This window comes from Sus scrofa, chromosome 15 (genome assembly GCF_054392235.1).
Source record: "Sus scrofa isolate SSC_HxYL_T2T_F1_AM1 chromosome 15, Sscrofa_HxYL_maternal_Yorkshire_Landrace_v2.0, whole genome shotgun sequence".
Taxonomy (NCBI): Eukaryota; Metazoa; Chordata; class Mammalia; order Artiodactyla; family Suidae; genus Sus; species Sus scrofa.
Window position 1 is genome coordinate 119,015,625 of NC_139397.1, and position 23,535 is coordinate 119,039,159.

The window sequence follows — 23,535 nt, forward strand, 5'->3', positions numbered from 1 at the left end:
TGTGTCCTACTTTGTAACACTAAGGTTTTCCCCTTGTTTTTAGTCAACTGCTTACCTTCAACTGAACTGTGTCTGAAGCAGAATGCCCTAAAGAACGAAACAGAAAGCCATTACTTATTACAAATTCTTCACTTTTCATCACAGCCTAATTTCATTAAAAGCGAAGTTGTAGATCCTACCCAGAAGCTACTACATATTATTGAATTCTCAATTAACTGCATCTCCACTAGGGGCTATTAATTTTATGATTTCTCCTATTAGTAACAGCTACATCCTCCATTTCTGTAGCACTTATGTAACAAGAAAAAACATGATTCTTTTCACTGTTCATTATTTAAAAAGTACACTCCTTATTCTGGCTGGAATGGGTCAAAAACCACTTCTCCACAATCGCCACAAACTCTAAGATGTCCAAATCCCTAAAGCCTTATTTCAAATAGTATTTGCCAAGCAAATCTTCCACAAACATTTGGCTCACTCAAGCAAATGACAACAGGATTTTAAGATTGCTTCTAGTTGGCTCTGCCGATTTGTATAACTTAGACCAGCATGAATCTTTGCCCTTTTTTACTGATGGCTAAATACAGGTGTACTAAAGCATACAGGTTGAAGTGTTAAGTCAATTTGCTAGACGATTTTCAGGACAGAAAAGAGGAAAATATATAAAAATACACTTAGACAAGAAAAAAAAGTAACACACTCTAACTTGAAGCAACTGTGAAAACTCTTTAAAGAACTGCAGTAAAATCTCACCCTTGCTACATTGAGGAATGTCTGTCATAACTTCGGGATCACTCTTCAAATTGACTGAAACACTTTTTCTTGGTGTTTTTGCTAGTTCTGAAGCTGTAAACAGACAAAAAGAATACTTAAATAAAAACAAAAACCTTTCAGAGTTCCCGTTATGGCTCAGCAGTAACAAACCCAACTAGTAATCAGGAGGATGCAGGTTCGATCCCTGGTCTCACTCAGTGGGTTAAGGATCTGATGTTGCCATGAGCTGTGCTGCTCATGCAGACAGGCTCGGATCTGGCCATTGCTTGTGGCTATGGTGTAGGCTGGTGGCTACAGCTCTGATTCAACCCCTAGCCTGGGAACTTCCATATGCCGAGGGTGTGGCCCTAAAAAGCAAAAAACAAAACAAAACAAACAAGATCTTTTAATGGACAATAGCAGATTAAGAGGGGAAATAATCTTGTTTCACTTTCATAAATTAAAAAAAAAAAAACCTGTCTGCTATTACTATCAGAAAGATAAGTAAACCTACCTATGTTAAGAGTACTACTGCTTTCACCCTAACTCACTGTGTTCCAAGTATCAAGTCTTCCTTCAGTTATTCACAGGTTTCTCAAAAAAACACAAATAGGAGTTCCCTTCGTGGCTCAGCGGGTAAATGAACCTGACAAGGATCCATGAGGATGTGGGTGCGATCCCTGGCCTCACTCAGTGGGTTAAGGATCTGGGGTTGCCTGTGAGCTGTGGTGTAGGTCGCAGATGAGGCTCAGATTTGGTGTTGCTGTGGCTGCAGCTCTGATTTGACCCCTGACCTAGGAACTTCCATATGCTGCGAGTGCAGCCCTAAAAAGCAAAAGAACAAAAACAAAAACAACCCCCCCCCCCACAAATAAAGAGCCAACTGTAACCTTACTGCTTTCTCTAATTATCAGACTTAATTCTCCTCTTCATTAATAGCCTTAGACTCCTTCTATTTCCTTACCATATATGCTTGAGGCACAGCTTTGCTAGTGGATAAGAAAGAATGCCCAGAAAGTGGGATCTAAAATCAAGTGAAACTGTGAATATTTAAAATTACACTTTTAAGTCCTTAAATCTCCCATGAAATGTGGTATATTTTATTATATTTTTAAATATTTAGACACTTTATTGTCTAAAATCCTATAGCACATACTAATAACGTATAAAATATGATATAGCATTGACCAGACAGCATTTCTTCAACTGTGTATTACATGAAATAGTTGGCTTTTAAACAGCAAGAGTCACTTTAAATAAAAAAATACAATCTTTTTTTTTTTTTTTTGCTTTTTAGGGCTGTGCTCATGGCATATGGAGGATCCCAGGCTGGGAGTTGAATTGGAGCTCTAGCTGATGGTCTACACCACAGCCACACCAAGACCAGATCCGAGCCATGTCTGTGACTTACACCACAGATCACAGCAAAGCCAAAGCCTTAACCTACTGAGCAAGGCCAGGGATCGAACCTGAGTCCTCATGAATACTAGTCAGATTCATTTCCGCTGAGCCACAACGGGAACTCCACTAGTCACATTCTTAAAACTGCTGAGCCACAATGGGAACTCCCTCTATAATTATACTAGCATTTTCTTATGGTATCTCAGAGATCTCATTCAAAATTCTGTCATTTTACAGATCAAAAATTTTTTTGAAGTATTTACTTTAGGAGTTCCTGTCGTGGCTCAGTGGTTAACGAATCCGACTAGGAACCATGAGGTTGTGGGTTCGATCCCTGACCTTGCTCAGTGGGTTAAGGATCTGGCGTTGCCATGAGCTATGGTGTAGGTTGCAAACGCGGCTTGGATCCCACGTTGCTGTGGCTCTGGCCTAGGCCGGCGGCTACAGCTCCAATTAGACCCCTGGAAACCTGAATTTTCCAGATGATTAAATCATAGTATGTTCAGAAACAGAGGTCTTATATATCCCTCATCAGTATCAACACTCAAGTGCGACAGTTATTTGACCTTGAATATATAAATGATCATTGGCTACAATGATTGCATAAAAATAGACCACTTAAGACATATATATGGGTATTTTATAATTACAAATGATAAGTCTTATACAATGATTACATTTTAACAGGTAGTTGATTACTATTCCCTTGCTCTTAACTTTTTGGTATTCCCAAACTTTCATACACTCATGGACCTTCCTAACTTTTGAAGAGTTTTCACATGTTATTTCCATTCCTCAAAGCTTTCAAAAATGATGACCCCCTCATGCCACTGCCTCCAAATAATAGTGAATTTGAATTTTTTATAGAATTAAATTGCCAGCTTAATTTTAATGTCATACATAATTTAGCTAAGCCTAGTACTCTAAAAATCAATAATTCATGTGTAATTAGTATAACTGGTGACTTGGGTAAGAAGAATGTTGGAACAGCCCATTCCTAACAATTTCGCATAAATAATTTCCTATAATACAAACAACACTTTTCTCCTATATACAGTATAAAACTCTTATTCAATAAATTCAGGATATCTTTGTGTGATTTAAGTCACTCATTTACTTAAGAAGTTGTTAAAAAGCCATGTTAGATGTTGTGGGAAAGAAACTGAAGATAGGGTTTCTACTATGAGAAACTTAGAACCTCGCTGAGAACAGAAGACATCTGAGCGTGGGAAAAAAACTAATGATTTTAAGTATGCTGGATAATATAATACCAAAATGACATCCCTCATTCTTTTCGTGAATGCAGTGGGGGATAACTGTGGGAAATGTGGTTAAATATACCTTCTTAGCAAAGGTGAATAGTGATTATAGAAATCAGAAAAGCATGGAGTTCCCACTGTGGCACTGCAGTTTAAGAGTCCAGCATTGCCATAGCTGTGGCTTGGATTCAATCCCTGGTCTAGGAACTTCCATACGCTATGGGTGCAACCAAAAAAAAAAAAAAAAAAAAAAAAGACGAGAGAGAAAGGAAGAAGTCAGCCAAGCTCTTACCTAATTTAGCCATCTTTTCAGGGTGTTTTCTATTCTGAAAAGAATAAACTTTATTCCCACCATCTGTAGCAGAGCCATTTTTCAAAGATTCTGAAAGAAAAAAATGCAATATATATTTAGGAAAAAATGGGTAAAGTTGAATAACAGGAAAAAAAGATAAATTTTTAACTAAAAATTTAGGATTTGTACTCCTCACTGTTTTACATAAAGTTTTAAAAATACTTATAAATATTTCAAATACACAACAGACTATGATACTATTTATGTAAATTTTGTTTACTTTTTATTTTATTTTTATGCATGTATTTATTTTTGCTTTTTAGGGCCACATCCATGCCATATGGAAGTTCCCAGGCTAGGGGTGGAATCAGAGCTACAGTTGCCAGCCTACACCGCAGCCACAGCAACTTGGGATCTGAGCCACATCTGCGACCTATATCACAGCTCACAGACAACACCAATCCCCTACCCACTGAGTGAGGCCAGGAATCGAACCCGCATCCTCATGGATGCTAGCCAGGTTCGTTTCCGCTGCTCCATAACAGGAACTCCTACATAAATTTTAAGACACAGAAAACATATGTTATTCACAGATACACAAAAATATATGTAAAAAGCCAACACTAAAGCCCACTTAAAAAAACCCTCCAGGAGTTCCCACTATGGCACAGTGGGTTAAGAACAGGCATTATCTCTGTGGCTGCTTAGGTTGCTGCTGAGGCACAGGTTCAATCCCTGGCCCAGTGCAGTGGGTTAAGGATCCGGCATTGCCACAACTGTGGTGTAGAGAGCAACTCTGGTTTGGATTCGATCCCTGGCCGGGGAACTTCAATATGCTGCAGGTGCAGCCGAAGAAACAAAACAAAACAAAACCTTCCAGAATAGAGGGATATGCATTCAATTCATGATAGTAGTTGCCCCTGAGGAGGAAGGACAAAAAAGAACTTTATTATGTTTTCTTCTTGAAGTAAACATCTGAAGTACAATTGTTAATTGAGGTTGAAATTGAAATAGTTGTAACACAGTAGAAGAACTCTCTTACTCTCAACTAAGACCCTGACTTAATTTCATTCTTCATTTCCTTTACATAACAACTGCTTCCTACAACATACCAGACACTCATGGCTAGTAGTCTGCTGTCTAGCACAGCGACTCTCAAATTGTAGCCTGGGGAGTTCCTGCTGTGGTGTGTCTGGAGTGCTGGGATGCAGGTTCAATCCCCAGCCCAGCACAGTAGGTTAAGGATCTGGTGTGTAGGTCACACCTGCAGCTCAGATCTGATCCCTGGGCCTGGGAATTCCATATGCCTTGGTCCACCAAAACAGAAAACACAAACAAAAATCCCAAAACCCAAAATGTAGTATGGGGGTAAGGGTAGAGTCTCTTGAGGTCTCTGAGATCAAAACTTTTTCATAGTAACACTAAGACAAGATCTGACTTTTTGACCCTTAATCAAGAGTATGGGGAGGCGTTCCAGAGATTCCACATTCTCAGTGATGTCACCACACTCTCAGCTAATGGGACGTGTGAGCAGATATGAAAACCCAGCTGAATTCTATTGGGCCAGGTATTAAAGAGATTTGCAAAAATGTCAAACAAGAGCTCCCGTCATGGCTCAGTGCTTAACAAATCTGACTAGGAACCATGAGGTTGCAGGTTTGATCCCTGGCCTCCCTCAGTGGGTTAAGGATCCAGCATTGCCATGAGCTGCGGTGTAGTTTACACACATGGCTCAGATCCCATGTTGCTGTGGCTGTGGTGTAGGCTGGCAGCTACAGCTCCGATTAGACACCTAGTCTGGGAACCTCCGTATGCCACGAGTATGGCCCTAGAAAAGACAAAAAAAAAGAAAAAGAAAAGTCAAACAATGTCCTCTTCAACAATTTTTTTGAAAGTTATTTTTTTATCAAAATATATGTAATTTATGTTAACATATAATAGGTTTATTATTGTTATTAGAAAACAGTGCCTGGAGTTCCTGTTGTGGTGCAGTGGAAACGAATCCAACTAATATCCATGAGGATGTGGGTTTGACCCCTAGCCTTGCTCAGTGGGTTAAGGATCCAGTGTTTTGCCGTGAGCTGTGGTGTAGGTCGCAGATGTGGCTTGGATCCCATGCTGCTGTGACTGTGGTGTTGGCCAGCAGCTGTAGCTCTGATTCGATCCCTAGAACGAAAACTTCCATATGCCATGGGTGCAGCCCTAAAAAGCCAAAAAAAAACAGAGCTAAACTTTTCCAAAGTTAGTGTCTGTTCTCCTTAACGCTTAAGAGTTCCAAATGATGTGTATTTACAAACACTTGGTATTATCTAAACCCCTTAATCTTTGCCAATCCAGTGAGTACAAAATGAATCCCAAGGGAGAGGCATTTTAATGTGCATTTTCCTAGTACAAATAAGACTGAACACTTTTTTTTTTTTTTTCTTTTTCTTTTTACAACCACCCTGGCAGCACATGGAAATTCCCAGGCCAGGGATTAAATCAGAGCCAGAGTTGCAACCTATGCCACAGCTGCAGCAACGCTGGATCCTTAACCCGTACCATGGGTCCAGGAATTGAACCAGGGCCTTTAAAGAGACCAGCAGGATCATTAACCACTGTGCCATTGAGACTGAACACCTTCTTATGTGTTTCTTATTTCTAGAAGAAGAAACAGGTTCTCTATCCTGTGTTGAATTTTCATTTCTTTATAGTGTCATTTTATAAAGAGAAGTACTGAGCTTTTAAAAAAATAGACTTTATGGAATTCCCGTTGTGGCGCAGCAGAAATTAATCCGACTAGGAACCATGAGGTTGTGGGTTCGATTCTTGGCCTCACTCAGTGGTTTAAGGATCCGGCGTTGCCATGAGCTGTGGTGCAGGTCACAGACTCGGCTCGGATCTGGTGTTGCTGTGGCTCTGGCGTAGGCCTGAGGCAATAGCTCCAATCAGACCCCTAGCCTGGGAACCTCCATTTGCCGCAGGTGCGGCCTTAAAAGGACAAAACACAAAAATTAAAATTAAAATTAAAAAAATTAAAAAATAGACTCTATATTTTAAAGCAGTTTTAGGCTCAGAGCCAACTTAAGTGGAAGGCATTCAGGTTGCCCATACACATGTGTGCAGCTTCCCCTGTTGTCAACATCCCACACTAGAGCAGTACATTTGTGAAAAAAAAACAAAAAACAAAAAACAAAATAGGAGTTCCTGTTGTGGCTCAGAGGATTATGAACTCGACTAGTATCCATGAGCATGCAAGTTGTACCCCTGGCCTCAATCAGTGGGTTAAGGATCCGGCATTGCCATAAGCTGTGATGTAGGTTGCAGAGGTGGCTCAGATCTGGCCTTGATGTGGCTGTGGTGTAGGCCAACTGTTGCAGCTCCTATTTATTCAACCCCTAGACCAGGAACTTCCATATGCTGCAGGTGGGGCCCTAAAAAGCAAAAAAAAAAAAAAAAGAAACTAACTAAATAAATAAACATAAATAAACATAAATGTACATTTGCTACAATCAGTGACTCTAGGAAGATGTGTGGCACAATGGGTTAAGGATACAGTGTTGCTGCAGCTGTGGCACAGGTTGCAACTGTGGCATGGGTTCCATCACTGGGCCTGGGAACTTTCATATGTTGTAGTGCTGCCATTGAAAAAAGAAGAGGGAGTTCCTGTCGTGGCGCAGCGGAAAAGAATCTGACTAGAAACCATGAGGTTGAGGGTTCGATCCCTGGCCATGCTCAGCGGGTTAAGGATCCGGCATTGTTGTGAGCTGTGGTAGAGGTTGCAGATGCAGTTTAAATCTGGTGTTGCTGTGGCTGTGGTGTCAGCAGGCAGCTGTAGCTCCAATTCGACCCCTAGGCTGGGAACCTCCATATGCCACGGGTGCGGCCCTAAAAAGACAAAATTAATTAATTAATTAATTAAATTAAATAAAAAAAGAAGAATAGGAATTCCAATACTGGCTCCTCGGTTAGTGAACCCGACTGGCATCCATGAGGACACGGGTTTGATCCCTGGCATCACTCAATGGGTTAAGGATCCGGCGTTGCTGTGAGCTGTGGTGTAGGTTGAAGACAAGGCTCAGCTCCTGTGTTGCTGTGGCTGTGGTGTAGGCTGGCAGCTACAGCTCCGATTGGACCCCTAGCCTGGGAACCTCCATATGCCATGCGGGAGCGGCCCTAGAAAAGGCAAAAAGACAATAAATAAATAAATAAATAAATAAAATCCACTGATTTCCAAAATTATTAAAAAAAAAAAAAAAAGAATTACACTGTTCATAAAATTAAAAAACAAACCAGTTGTTCAAGAGAAGCATCAATAAGAGAAATTGCTCTTGAGGACACCTATCTGATTGTGGAGACCTTTGGGAAAATCTTCTACTTAATACCGGAGATCATCGAGCACCTCCACGCAATGATTCTTCACCAGAGTGGATGGATTAATAGACTATGAGAGTTGTGTCTGCTATGTCAAGATAGGTGTTGCTTATAAGAAATAGCTTACACTTCAAATGGTAAGTAAATGGATTGACTAATAAAACACATAGAGGTCCTTGTTGAAAAGTTATTTTTCTTTTCAATATTCCTGAAGATTCTTTGTCAAATGTCCCTCTGTGTTTTAAAAAGAATGCTTATTTATTTTCTATTTGTAGGAGTTCCCGTCGTGGTGCAGTGGTTAACAAATCCGACTAGGAACCATGAGGTTGCGGGTTCGATCCCTGGCCTCGCTCAATGGGTTAAGGATCTGGCGTTGCCATGAGCTGTGGTGTAGGTTGAAGACACGGCTCTGATCTGGCGTTGCTGTGGCTCTGGCACAGGCCGGTGGCTACAGCTCCGATTCGACCCCTAGCCTGGGAACCTCCATATGCCGCGGGAGCGGCCCAAGAAATGGCAAAAAGACAAAAAAAAAAAAAAAAAAAAAAAAGAAAGAAAGAAAGAAAAAGAAAACACTTGTTTTCAATCTTTTTCTAGGTCTAACAAAGAGTCAAGACTCCAAAGTTCTATTCAGAATATACCCTAAAAATATCAACTGGCTAGTTAGAAACACTTTTAAGAACACCTACCTGACCTCTAAGCCTACTGAGAGACAGTGGTCATTTTTTATATGTCACTTAACACTGGGAACAAAACCAGAAGCACTCAAGACATGATAAAAAGGTCAGGAGTAGTCACAATGGCCATTCCTAAGTCAAATATGAGAGTAAAAAACATGTGCACGAGGGAGACAGGCGGCATGGAGAGAACAGAACAGATGTGACATGAGGGAGACCAGGAGACCCGTGAAAGCGAGGCTCCTCAGTTTTTCAGGTAGACCAGCTTTGCCCCTAGCGCCCAACAGTACTGATTTTTTTTCTTCTTCTCTGCTTTTTAGGGCCACACCCACGGCATATGGAAGTTCCCAGGCTAGGGGTCGAATTGGAGCTATAGCTGCCGGCCTACAGCACAGCCACAGCAAGGTAACAATAAAGTGACTGGCTTTATGAAATTATTTCAAATTAGTTAATATGAGAAAAAGAATGTATATACATGTATGACTGGGTCACTTTGCTGTACATCAGAAATCGACATGACACTGTAAATCAACTATACTTTAATAAAAAATTTTTTTTTTTAAGTACAAAAAATAGCTTTTAGAGTGCTTGGTCTATCTAAAAATATTTATGCCTCAGACTGGTTGTTTATTTTATTTTTATTTATATATTTACTTTTTTGTCTTTTTGCCTTTTCTGAGGCTGTTCCTGCAGCATATGGAGGTTCCCAGACTAGGGGTGGAATCAGAGCTGTAGCCGCCAGCCTACGCCACAGCCACAGCAACGCAGGATCTGATCCGTGTCTGCGACCCACACCACAGCTCATGGCAACGCCAGATCCTTAACCCACTGAGCAAGGCCAGGGATCAAACCCGCAACTTCATGGTTCCTAGTCAGATTGGTTAACCATTGAGCCACGACGGGAACTTCCAGACTGGTTGTTTATTAAAAAAGAAAAGAAAAATAGAACCACAGATTTTAAAACCTATAGCAAGTGGATAAGCAATGAGATACTGCTGTATAGCACATGGAACTCTATCTAGTTGCTTATGATGGAACAGGATAGAGGATAATGTGAGAAAAAGAATGTATATGTATGTGTGACTGAGTCACTTTGCTGTATGGTAGAAATTGACAGAACACTGGTAACCAACTATAATGGAAAAAATAAAAATCATTTTAAAAATAGATAAATAAAAATAAAAACCTATAGTAGAAACTCAGTGCTTCCAACTGTAAAGAAAAAAACCTGAAGCAATGTTTTTCTGAGAAGAAAGGGAATAATATAGTACAGTAGATGAGAAGAGTTTTAAAGGTAGATGATGGGCAGCACAACATTATGAATGCATTTAATGCAACTGCACTGTACACTTAGCAACAACAGAGATGGTGCATTTTATGTTCTATGTATTTTACAATACTGGGGGAGGAGTTCCCGTTGTGGCGCAGTGGTTAATGAATCTGACTAGGAACTTTGAGGCTGCAGGTTCGATCCCTGCCCTTGCTCAGTGGGTTAAGGATTCAGCGTTGCTGTGAGCTGTGGTGTAGGTTGCAGACGCGGCTCGGATCCCGTGTTGCTGTGGCTCTGGCGTAGGCCAGTGGCTACAGCTCCGATTCGACCCCTAGCCTGGGAACCTCCATATGCCGTGGGAGCGGCCCTAGAAAAGGCAAAAAGACAAAAAATAAAGTAAAAAAAATAAAATAAAATACTGGGGGAAAAAATTGTAGTGCAATGTTGCCTAACCTACCAGACTACTTTTCTGTATCTTGCAAAGCCATTTTGGTTACTCTCAGAGATATGAATGTATAGTCCCAGGTCCACCACCCCACACCCGGCAAATACCTTGAACATCTCGTCCTAAAACTTCCACGTAGTTCTGATCTTTTAAGACTTCCTGGTCATCTTCCTCCACATCATATTCTGGCTTCTTGATTATTTTTTTTGTGTTCACCAAAAGCTGGGCTCGCTCCTTTTTAATTTTTGCTCCTATAAGAACATCCAAAGAATTACAACATGACAGGTATAAATTCTTCCTAAACATTACATTTAAATAAATAAACAAACTGTACTATTATACTGTCATTACTTAAAAGCTGGAAAAAGATTCACTGTTTTGTCTTTGATTCAAGTATAGATCTATCTTCCACAGTTTATATAAGTTAAGAAACCCCAAATTTTGAAAGTATATATTCTTGGGGGTCAAAATAACTCCCATTTTAATTAGAATGGGTGGTTATCACTTATCACACTACTGAGCATTTCATATTAGAAGGAGCTTATCATTTTAATTTCAATAAATTTTGAATGAAATAAACTAAACATTAAGGTAGTTTTTATTTGCACCCAAATAGAGCAAATAGTCTGTGCTATATTTTCAAAACAGAAGATTCAACCTTTTTTAAAAGAGAAACAATACATAACCATTATATAAGCATCTCTTCAATTGCATAGTCATTCAGTACCTCCTTCTCTATCAAGAATGTGATTAAGAACATCATCATCTCCCACAAACTGAACCTCCAGCATCTTGTTTTCCTTTAATTCCAGCTTACTCATCACTGCCAACCTAAACAAAAGTGATAAAGCATTCAAAGGTGATGAAAAATTCCTATTAGCAGCCAAATAAACATTCACATAATGAATATATGTTTTCGTATAACATTTTTAAAAGTCTTTTAAGCATGAAAAATACTGAAAAATACATGATGCAGAAGTTCCTACTGTGGCGCAGCGGAAATGCATCCAACTAGGAACCATGAGGTTGCGGGTTCGATCCCTGGCCTCGCTCAGTGGGTTAAGGATCTGGTGTTGCCGTGAGCTGTGGTGTAGGTCACAGATTTGGCTCAGATCTGGCATTGCTGTGACTCTGGCATAGGCCAGCAGCTACAGCTCTGATTAGACCCCTAGCCTGGGAACCTCCATATGCTGCAGGTGCAGCCCTAAAATGACAAAAAGACCAAAAAAAAAAAAAAAAAAACCCCAACGAAAAAACCTCCATGATGCTTTATTGTATCAATATTGTTTTCAATTCTTTATCGGAAAAATTGGAAGAGAGGGAGCTGTGTCTGAGATAAGGAAAAAACCAAATCCAATCAAGGCAACTAAAATACAGTGACAGGAAAACAATTCTGCCTGTAAAGAATGCTCTAACCAATCTACAGAATAACATTACCAGAAATGGGGGGTTAATACATGAGAGTTTAGAAAAGGGATAGCCAAATGAAGAATAGTGATTTGGTGGATTTAAAATCTATTCACTAGAAAGTGACAGTCCACTGGGGAAAGTCCGTGTGCTTCACTGTGTATCAAGGATCAAATAATCCTTAGGGATACCCCTTCACTATTAAATTGCATGCTTACCAAACAACTTTATAATTATGAATATGTGTTTCTAGACAGCTCAATAACTAGACAGTAAGCATGAATCTTTCCATTACTTTAGAGTCAGTTCTTCAGGAAATAAATTTCAGAGTTTGGCAAGAAACAGTTTGATCAAGTTTGGCTACTCTTGACAAGATTTAGTTTCAGAACTTATAATGCTAATGACCTAAAACAAATGAATGCTTCCAACTAGCTGCCAGCGAATCAGTTTACCCCCCAAAAGAACTGTTTTCTCTCCTCTCTCTCTTATAAATCCTACTTATGCCTTTCCTCCTGACAAGAGGATCTGCCTGCTGATAACTTACTGAATGTTACCAAGTTCTCTTCTGTAACCAGTACACTTAAATCATTTGTTGCAGTTTTCAGTTACCTTTAAAGATACTACACATTCTGCAGCTGGAAAATTCAGGTAGAGTCACCTGTAACTGGAAAAAGAATACAGTCAGGCCAGCTAACAGGAAAATGAAAGCAAAAAAAAAAAAAAAAAGCAAAAAGTTCATGAGTTTTAACAAATAAAAGGAATATATAAAGACAGATTTTTTTTTTTTTTTTTTTTGGCTTTTTGCTATTTCTTTGGGCCGCTCCCGCAGCATATGGAGGTTCCCAGGCTAGGGGTCAAATGGGAGCTGTAGCCACTGGCCCACGCCAGAGCCACAGCAACACTGGATCCGAGCTGTGTCTGCAACCTACACCACAGCTCACGGCAACGCTGAATCCTTAACCCACTGAGCAAGGGCAGGGACCGAACCTGCAACCTCATGGTTCCTAGTCGGATTTGTTAACCACTGTGCCACGACGGGAACTCGTAAAGACAGATCTTACAAAGCCAAAGTTATGATGGCATAGTAAAGGGCAAAATGACCACTACCATTTTGTCCAGGAAGCCTTAGAGACTGAGATCTAAACTGCACGAGCAAGTGGGTGGAGGGAGGCCAAAATCTGAGCACGTAATATGTGATAGACAGTTTTGGAATATTCTATATGTATTCTCATTTAATCCTCACAACAATTCTACTAGGTTTATACTTTGTCTCCATTTATAATTTATGTGACCACTGCCAGCAGAACATATCCTTTCGGGCCAAACTTCTAGTCATGATGTTGCTTCTTCTTCTTTTTTCTTTTTAGGGCCACACCTGCAGCCTATGGAAATTTCCAGGCTAGTAGCTGCAGCTATTGCCTATACCACAGCCACAGCAACGGGATCGGAGCCACATCTGCCACCTAGGCCACAACTTGCTGCAATGCCAGATCCTTAACCCACTGAGCAAGGCCAGGGATCGAACCTGCACCATCATGGATACTAGTCAGGTTCTTAACCCACTGAGACAAAAGCAACTGCAAAAGGAACTGCTTCTTATTATGGTGAATTCGGGTGTATGAAAGAAAAAATTTAATGCATCCATGTGATATCTATATAAAATTAAGAAACACAACTTCTATCTATATAAAATAAAATTTTTTGAGGGGCTATTTGTCAGGCACTATTATCAGATACTTATATGTACACCAAATCAACAAACCCTCAGATTCTCTTAAAAAATATATATACACACATATATATACATACACACAATTCTCTTAAAATATATATGTATAATAATGTACATATAATATATACCATACTATAATATATAGTTCCCCAATTTACAGATGCGTAAACTGAGGTAAAATATTAAATTAGCCAAATTCAGGGAGTTCCCTGGTGGCCTAGTGGTTAGGATTTCGACCTTTCACCACTGTCTGGGAACTGAGATCCCACATCAAATCACTGCACACATGGCCAAATAAATAAACGATCCAAATTCACACAATTAGAAAGCGTGTTAGGGCTGAAACCCAAGTTTGACCAATTCCAAAGACCCTGATCCTTCTAGTAAACAATACGCTTCTCCTGCCATTAACTACAAATCAGTTGTATTAACATAAGTGATTGTTTTAACCTCTGGAAACTACTTATAATGTTTAGTCATTTTCCCACACAGTGGTTCAAATATCAAAAGATTTCTAAAGTTCCTCTAGGTTTCTAGTTCATAAGGTTAAACACCACCAGTTCTATCAAGAATTTTTGTAAGTGCAGCATAATCTACATTATTTTTGTGTTCCACAAAGTATTTGAAGCAATGACAATAAACAAAGGCAAGAAAATCAATGATAAACTATAAATACTAATAGGGAATCTGGATCAGGGAAAATATAAAGGCAGAATATAAAATATAAAAAGGCAGAATATAAAAAGAATTTTGGTTCTGAGCTTTCTGGCAATCGGATGGAGTAAACATAAGTTACATAATTCTTATTAGCAGGAGTTTAAAAGTTCCTTCAGGGGAAGAAAAAAAAAAGATTTTCAAGGAAAATTTTTAAAAAATATATCGTTTTTAAACAACTGAATATTGTCCTAGGCAATTTCTCTACTGTATTTTATATAAGAATTGTCTGGACAGATGCAGCATAACTTAGGTCTTATTTGCAGCCAAATACATTTATTTGGAAAATAATAATATTTAGAAAACTTCCTTTTCTAGATTTTAAGGCATCACCAAGTTGAAATGTCTACAAAGACCTTGAAAGAAACCTTTGCTTCTTTATTCTCCAACAATTTCTGAAAACAAAAACAAAATAACCCTGCTACAATCACACATTATAAATATTTAGTGACCATTTACTCTTCAAGACACTGTTTTGGGTGCTTACTTTTAAGTGGACTCTTTTCAGGGCATTAACAAGGTGATACAGTAGCACCAAAGGAGAGTTAACACCACAAATCCTCCCTTTAGAGCAAATAAAGGATTTGCTAAAATCTTTAAAAAGATAAACCTTTTAAAAAAAGGTGGTAGTTTAGTGATTATGCATCAATTTTATTTTTTTATTTTTTTGCTTTTTATGGCTGCACCCATGGAATATGGAGGTTCCCAGCCTAGGGGTCGAATCAGAGCTACAGCTGCTGGCCTATGCCACAGCCACAGCAATGCCAGATCCTTAACTCACTGAGCGAGGCCAGGGATCGAACCCCCAACCTCATGGTTCCTAGTCAGATTCGTTTCCGCTGCGCCATGACAGGAACTCCAATGCATCATTTAATGTCAGATAAACCTGAGTTCCTATCTTAAATGAGATGGTGTGCGTGGCTCATGAAAACACTAACTAGGTTCTCAATCATGGGTATTTTAACTTTAAACTTCCACATCATGGTGCAGATCTCTTGTACACCTCTATATCTTACCTAACATCTGAGGAATAAAATTGATACTTCATAGCAAGACAAGAAAAATTTAAACATAATTTTTTTTTTTTTTACCTATGTGGGCCTCCTCCTTCCTCTTTAGTGTGTATTGTGCATCTGTATTAACCAGACCTCCTTAGGAGATAACCGTCCTTCCTAATCTTGTAAAGGGCCACAATGATCCATGACTCACTACTTGCTTCATAGGTGTAGATCTGGATTGTGTGACCTGTCAACCTCATTCAATGTACAGCTCAGTCTCAAAAACATGCAACTGTGCTTTGACCTCTAACAGGCAAAACAGTTCTTGGAGTTTTCTGGAAGGCTGTTCCCAGGTTATAATCCTGTTTGGCTTAAATTAAAATTTCCATTTCTTGGAGTTCCCTTCGTGGTGCAGCAGAAACGAATCCCACTAGGAACTATGAGGTTGTGGGTTCAATCCCTGGCCTCACTCAGTGGGTTAAGGACCCAGCACTGCCGTGAGCTGTGGTGTAGGTTGAAGACACAGCTCCGATCTGGCATTCCTGTGGCTGTGGTGTAAGCCAGCAGCTGTAGCTCCAATTCAACCCCTAGCCTGGGAACTTCCATATGCCGTGGGTGTGGCCCTAAAAAAGACAAAAGACAAAAATAAAATAAAATAAAATTTCCATTTCTTTCTTAGATCACTACTGGTTCATTTTCATGGGTACATCTAACAGAAAAAGTGCTCAATAAATGTTGAATAACGTCCATTTAAGGAGCAGTGTCGGGAGTTCTCTTCCTGGCTCAGCAGCTAACCAATCCCACTAGGATACATGAGGATGGATGCGAGTTCCATCCCTGGCCTTGCTCAGTGGGTTAAGGATCCAGAGTTGCCCTGAGCTGTGGTGTAGGTCACAGATGCAGATCAGATCCAGCATTGCTGTGGCATAGGATGGCAGCAGTAGCTCTGATTGGACTCCTAGCCTGGGAACCTCCACATGCTGGGGTGTGCCCCCCCCCCAAAAAAAGGCAGTGTCTTTAGGCAAAGGTGTGGCACCTTTTGCCTAATGAAAACAGTACCTATTTTTCTTCAGACTGCAATAAACTAGGGGAAGATGTAGCCGTACTTCTAGGATTTCAGCTGTACAGCGAAAAGCAATGCATCGATATCTTTTTAACTTAAAAAGCTCTACTAAAGGTTTAACATTTTACACCTAAGCACTGTCCCAGGGTGGCTGTGTTCAGTTAGGAGGATTCTCTTGGTGCTTCCAGGCTGGGATGATATCAAAGAGCTCAGGACAAGATCTCTTCCTCCTCAGCCCGTATTGTAGTTGTTCCTCTCCCAAGACACCTTACTACTTTCGTTATGAATTTTCCCAGTTCTCTCTCTACAAGCACAAGGCTCCTCCCACCGGGAAACAGGTATGATGGTAACAGACATCCCTTGCACAGAAGACCCATCACCGCTGGACAGAAGGAGATGTCTTTAAAGAGGGGGCCTCCCACCCCAAGTATTTGCTGACTTTAGTCTGGGCCTCTCGCAACTGATCAGTTGGCAGCGCTCCGCCAGCCGGGGGTCCTCAGGCGGGCGGGACTGGTGGCAGTCTGGAGAGGGCAGAGAGGGAGGCGCAGCGACCCTGCCCTCTGCAAAGGCGAAGGCCGGGGACTAGGTGCACCTGTACTCACCTCGCCAGCCCCTTGCTAAGGAGAGGAGGCAGGCTGCCCAGCCACCCCTCTACGCACCGCTAGGTCTTCACCAGGCGCGGCTGCGGCCGCCTCGCGCCTGCCGGACGCTACCCAGCTGAACGGTCGCTGTTGGGAAGGCGGCTTCAGTCGCAGCAGGAAAGGCCAAATTCTTGAAGGCAGCTTGAGTGTAGGGTCGCAGAGCTGATCAGAGGAGCTCCCGAGGCCCGCGTGGGGGGGGTAATGGGAAGCCTCCCTACTGCACACCGAATCTCCCGCCCTGCTTAGGAGGCGGAGCCCCGGGGAGCCAATAGGAAGTGAAGTCGGCCGAGAGCGACGGCTCTGCCAGCCCGTCGGCGCCGGCCTCATGGCCCTGCCCACAAGAAACCCAAGGAAACCGAATCCCCAGCTCTGGGTTCTGGGCCTTGTCTTTCCTCTTTCCGTTTCCGGGGAAGGGAGAAGGCAGTGTTGATTAGGTCTGAGGAAGTTGAAGGAAGTGGAGCGGGCTGAGCGATCGGTCTGTCTTGTAGCAATCTTTTTTTTCTTCTTTTTAGGGCCACACCAGTGGCACATAGAAATTACCAGGCTAGGGTTCAAATTAGAGCTGCAGCTGCCAGTTTACACCACAGCCACAACAACGCGGTAGCCGAATAGAGTCTGCGAGCTACGCCACAACTCATGGCAACACCAGGGGGATCCTTAACCCACTGAGCGGGGCCAGGGATAGAGCCGCATCCCCATGGATGCTAGCTGGATTAATAACCACTGAGCCGGAGATCCCAATGTGGCGCAGAGGAAACGAATCCGACTAGGAACCATAACCACTGAGCCACAACGGGAACTCCTGAGTGGTGGGTTTTGACTTTGTTTTTATGGTATATGTGTGGAAAATAGAGGTAAGAAGCTGAGTTTCCCTTCTAGGTTGATACTAAGGTAGATAAAAACAAAGAGCCATACCATTTAGAATGGAGATCCAGAATTCAGGGGTGGCAGGAAGTTGAAGATAGAGGTGATCATAAAACGGCAACTCTCCCAGGTATTCACAGACATTTTGGGTAGAAAATTAGATTTTTCCATGGAGAAAGAGAGGACTAAGTTAATTTTGTGTGAGATGCCAGCAGCTAATTGGGTTATAGTTTGAAATAGTTGAGTTTGAGTCTTTAATAAAATTGGATTAAACATGGTGAAATAAACACTGTCTTGAAATGCCATTAAAATAACAGAGTTAAAAAGTATTTTTAAGTATATGCACAAAAGAACAGGAAAGGAAGTGAGCCAAGTTGACACAACTTTGGAAGATGTGGTGTGATCAAGCACAGCAGAGTAAGCTGCAACCCAGGCCAGCAATGAAATGCCAAAAAGAAGTCTATTTCTTTCTCAGATTTCCAGTTAGTCTCAAGGATTAATCTACAGGAGCATCTGAAGACAGAAGAGCAGAATGGGACTGAGACCTGGAGGATTGGTCAAAGTCTGAAACAAGGAACAATTAGATCTCTTGCACTTAACAGAAGAGCAGGAGTTTACAAGGTGAACCAGAGGATCTAGACTCAACAGAATAAAAATGAGAAGTCATACTGAAATTGATTGGTGGAACTGGATAAAATGTGTAGAAGACAAAGAATCCTCTCTTGTTTGGCTCTCAGAACACTGGCAAGTAGTCATATATCCCCTGGTCTTTTTTATTTTATTTTATTTTATTATTTTATTTATTTATGTATTTGTCTTTTTGCCTATTCTAGGGCCGTTCCCTTGACATATGGAGGTTCCCAGGGTAGAGGTCTAACCGGAGCTGTAGCCACCAGCCTAGCCAGAGCCATAGCCACGCGGGATATCCCCTGGTCTTTAAATTTAAACACTTCTTCAGACAGACTTATCAGAAGATGAGGAGGGCCAATTGAAAAAAAAACAGTTCATCTGTTGATCCACATTGAAACCTACTAGCTGATAAGCCTTGCCCCTGCAGGCATAGTTTCCCATCATTTTTGGCTTCTCCAAACTTGAATACAGCCTCAATTCTGAAAGAGAAGAAACAGACCAGGAGCAAACAGACTATGTGGAATCCAGAAGAAAATTTATTCTGAATTGTAATTAAAAATACCTCTGAGGATAAAACCCACCATATACTCCGGGCAGAGCTTCCATGCCTGTCCACTTGCATCTCTCACAAGCGTCCTATCCTAATAAATCTATTTCTTGTCAAAAAAAAAAATCTTCTGAGATAAAGATTTTATATCTATAAAAGAAAATATAAAAAGGAATGTGGGTCATCAAATTTAGATTCTTAAAGAAAAAAATGTTTTAGTTAATTTTTACACAGCAGACGGCAGCATCAAAGTATCAGCCGCATACTCTTCTTCACCAATGATCTCGTTTGTCAGCACAACAAACCAGAATGTCTGTACATACTTCTTCCTCAGACGGCTGAGTTAAAAAATGTGAAATCAGGAGTTCCCGTCGCGGCGCAGTGGTTAACGAATCCGACTAGGAACCATGAGGTTGCGGGTTCGGTCCCTGCCCTTGCTCAGTGGGTTAACGATCTGGCGTTGCCGTGAGCTGTGGTGTAGGTTGCAGACGTGGCTCGGATCCCATGTTGCTGTGGCTGTGGTGTAGGTCAGTGGCTACAGCTCTGATTGGACCCCTAGCCTGGGAACCTCCATATGCCGCGGGAGCGGCCCAAAGAAATAGCAAAAAGACAAAAAAAAAAAAAAAAAAAAAAAAAAGTGAAATCATTTTTTTCAAGTTTAATTATTTTTATATTCAAACATGGGTTTTTACCAAAACCATATTTTATATGATCAAATGCAAGAATATCAGTCCCTATATTCCAAATTGAGATATAACCCAACCTGCTGGCTGTATAGCACATGGAACTATACCCAATATTCTGTGGTAATCTCCATGGGAAAAGACTCTGAAAAAGAATGGATGTATGTACATAACTGAATCATTGTTGTACAACAGAAATTATCACAACATTGTAAATCAACTATACTTCAATAAAACTAAAAAAATGAAAAAAACCCCACAAGATATAATTTAAATACCTACATAGATGTCAGTGAAAGATCAAAATTAATCATCTAGGACCGGGTAGGTCATGTGGACAAGTTAAGAGACATTTGCATTTGTCCCTAAATTTGAGCAACCCAATTAACTTTTGTTTCTATTGCCAGTCTCACGAAAAGCTTTATATTGATATTTTGCTCTTTGAACTGGGTGCCTACCTGTACCAGGGACTTAGTGCCCAAGTGTGTCCTGTACCCTTAAGGAACTTAGAATCTAGTTGGTTAGAAAGAATCAAATAATTTCAATACTAAGGTGTTAAGTGCAAAGATACAGGTTACTGAGAACTACTAGGACAAACATCATTTAGCTAAGCCTGGTGGGTAAATGAGTAAGAGGACAGGGTTGCAGAGGAAAGACCAATCCAACTTCAAACAGTAGAGAATGTAGGTGAAGAAGGAATTTCAGGAAGAAAGTATAGTAATACAAACTTGGGTGTGGCGGTTTGATGTTACCTAAGTGTAAGAATGATAGGAGATGGAATGGGAGAAGTAAATCCCAGGCTAAGGAACATAGATGGAACCATCGCATAAGTGTAACCAGGGGACTGATAGGTGTTTTATATCTATCACTAAAGGAAGATAAACTTGAGAGGAGCAGGGGGTCTAGTTAGGAGGCTATGGAAGCAGTCCGGATATGAAGTAAGACCTGAGTTTGAACTGTGGCAGTAAAATTTGAGAAGAAATGATGGATTTGCAAAGGGGGAAAAAAAAAAAAGGCAAAGTCAGGAATATTTAGAGGCTGTTGATAGAGGTAAGGGAAAGATAATTCCCAGGTTTCTGGTTTGGTTCCCTGGATATCAGTTCCTAATTGTGCAATGAAAGAGATTACACATATAGGGAAAGGGTAGAAGAATTGAGTTTAGCTTGGGGCATCTTGACTTTGAAGTGCCCAAGGCATATTCAAACATCCTGCCAACAGTTGGATGTGAGTTTGAAATTCATTCAAGAGGTTGAGACCTAGAGATGGTGATAGATCTAGCATATAGATTAAAGTCAAAGTGGGAAAATTAAGAAACGCTCAGAGATGTTGAGTACAACAGGAAATTGAGATACCTCATCTGAGGCAGGCAGCAAGGGGATGAAGAGTAGTGGTAGATACAGTTGTTCTTTTAAGTGGTAGGGGAGAAGAGGAAATTAAGAATGTTCTGCTTGATGAGAAAGTGATACTTAAAGTGAAAAAGCTTTGGAACAGAAACTGAAGGGTATAGAATGAGGTCAGATCAAGAAGTACAAGGACCTCAAAGTTGGGGGCTTAAGTTTGGGGCAAATGAAGTGGTACTGATTGATGCCCATAGAGTTCAATGAACTGATTAAGGTAATAGAGGAGGCAAATTGAAGCTTTATATGGATCAATCTATTTTTTTTAATATTTATGGAATAGATTACTATCTTTCTTATATGGTCAGTTACTGTTGTATATGTTTCTCTAGGAAAACATTGAGTCAGTGGTTCTGGATGGAAGAAGGAATGTTTACATATGAATGCCAAAAGGTGGTTATAGGATTAAAGAGTTTTCAGTGATGATTGCACACGAGAATTATCTGGGAAGATTTTTTTTATTTTTTGCTATTTTAGGGCCACACCCACTGCATATGAAAGTCCCCAGGCTAGGGGTCGAATCGGAGCTATAGTCGCTGGCCTACACCAGAGCCACAGCCACCTGGGATCTGAGCAACGTCTGCAACCCACACCACAGCTCATGGCAACACCAGATCCTTAACCCACTGAGTGAGGCCAGGGATCAAACCCTCACCCTCATGGATCCTAGTTGGGTTCATTAAGCGCTGAGTCACAAAGGGAACTCCCTCCCCCCTTTTTTTTTCGGTCTGGGGAGCTTTTAAAATTACTGATGCCAGATCCCAATCCCAGAGAGTCTGAATGTAGCCTGTTCATAAGAATTTCTTAAAAAAAATTTTCCCGGATGACTTTAATGTGCAGCTAGAGTTGAGAACCACTGAGTGAGGGAGAAGAAAAACTACAGTAAAGGAGTTCCTGTTGTGGCTCAGTGGGTTACGAAACCTACTAGTATCCATGAGGATGCAGGTTTGATCCCTGGCCTCGCTCAGTTAAGGAGCTGGCATTGCCGTGAGCTGTTTTTTTGTGATGTAGGCCAGCAGCTATAGCTCCGATTTAACCCCTAGCTGGGGAACTTCCATATGCCACAGGTGTGGCCCTAAAAAGCAAACAAACAAACAAACAAAACCACCCTCAATAAAATTTTTGTCAGACATGAAATGACCTAGATGCTATGCATTAAACACACACTGGATAAATGTACAATAGATCTAGAATGTCAGTAGCAGAAGCCACAGCAAATAATTTCTACCCAGAGATTTTTAAAGATATCAATTGATTTCAGTCATGCTTTGGAAACAAAAAGTGATTACTTATGAGTGTCTAGGAGTAAAAGAGACTATGATAGCCAGAACCTATTTTATCTCCAGGATTTTCTTTTACCAGGGATGATGAAGGCTTCATAAATCACACACAAACTAGCAGTGAAAGATTTGGCAGAGTGGCCTCTAAACATGTATACACAGGAGTTTAAATTCTAGGAAACTAGCTGTAGAATGTAATCTTCAATTCAGAGTTTTACAGTGTGCATAAAGCCATTATTTATAATAGCTGATAATAAATTAATGTTTATAGATGTCTTAAAATCCTTTGATTATTTATTTTACTCTGAAGAAATGAGGAAAGCCTATGTTTGGGCAATTCCCTATTGAATATTAGAAAGAATAAAAAATCTTTTTGAAAGTACTAGTGTTTTTTAGGTAAATTATACAGTGGTTCAGAACTTAAAGTTTGTACTGGTCAACATGACCTGATCATAAAAAATGTTTTAATTCCTGAGAGTTCACTTGTGGTGCAGTGGTCTAAGGATCCGGCATTATCACTGCAGTGGTTTGGGTTGCTGTTGTGGCAATCCCTGGCCCGGAACTTCCATATGCCAGGGATGTGGCAAAATAAATAAACAAAAAAAAATTTTTTTAAGTGTTTTTGGAATTCCTACCCTGGCTCAGTGGGTTAAAAATCTGACTGCAGTGGTGCGGGTTTGGTCCCTAGCTTGGTGCAGTGGGTTAAAAGGATCCCAAGTTGCTGCAGCTGGGGCATAGGTTGCAGCTGTGGCTTGGATTCAATCCTGGCCTGGGAACTTCCATAATGCCATGGGTGTGGTCATAACATTTTTTTAAAAACAAACTGTTTATTCCTAATGTTTGTTTTTTTGTCTTTTTGTCTTTTTTAGGGCAGCACCCATGGCATATTGAGGTTCCCAGGCTAGGGGTCAAATCGGAGCTGTTGCTGCCAGCCTACACCACAGCCACAGCAACACCAGATCCGAGCCACGTCTGCAACCTGTACCATAGCTCATGGCAATGCCAGATCCTTAATCCATTGAGCAAGGCCAGGGATCGAACCTGCAACCTCATGGTTCCTAGTCGGATTCGTTTCTGCTGTGCCACGCCGGGAACTCCTATTCCTAATGTTTATTAAACATTAATGAAGTGC

At 40.8% G+C, this 23,535-nt stretch overlaps 1 protein-coding gene and 1 long non-coding RNA gene across 4 annotated transcripts in view; both read right to left on the minus strand.

Annotated features, from left to right (window-relative positions):
• The window catches only part of ORC2 (origin recognition complex subunit 2), a 43,775-nt gene extending 26,570 nt beyond the window's left edge, over positions 1 to 17,205 (minus strand). Inside the window, exons 1-7 of one of the 3 annotated variants that reach the window (XM_021074956.2) lie at positions 16,964 to 17,205; positions 12,464 to 12,512; positions 11,175 to 11,278; positions 10,555 to 10,698; positions 3,706 to 3,795; positions 754 to 846; positions 56 to 87 (exon numbers count right to left, since the gene is read on the minus strand). In XM_021074956.2, coding sequence (XP_020930615.1) covers positions 56 to 87; positions 754 to 846; positions 3,706 to 3,795; positions 10,555 to 10,698; positions 11,175 to 11,268 — 453 coding nt within the window. In that variant the 5' untranslated portion in view covers positions 11,269 to 11,278; positions 12,464 to 12,512; positions 16,964 to 17,205. Of the gene's footprint in view, positions 1 to 55; positions 88 to 753; positions 847 to 3,705; positions 3,796 to 10,554; positions 10,699 to 11,174; positions 11,279 to 12,463; positions 12,519 to 16,963 lie in introns of all 3 variants that reach the window. The other 2 variants (XM_021074955.2, XM_021074957.2) reach the window with 2 other exon arrangements.
• LOC146396078 (uncharacterized) overlaps positions 1 to 23,535 on the minus strand; it is a 1,511,729-nt gene that overhangs the window by 729,209 nt on the left and 758,985 nt on the right. The window lies entirely within an intron of this gene.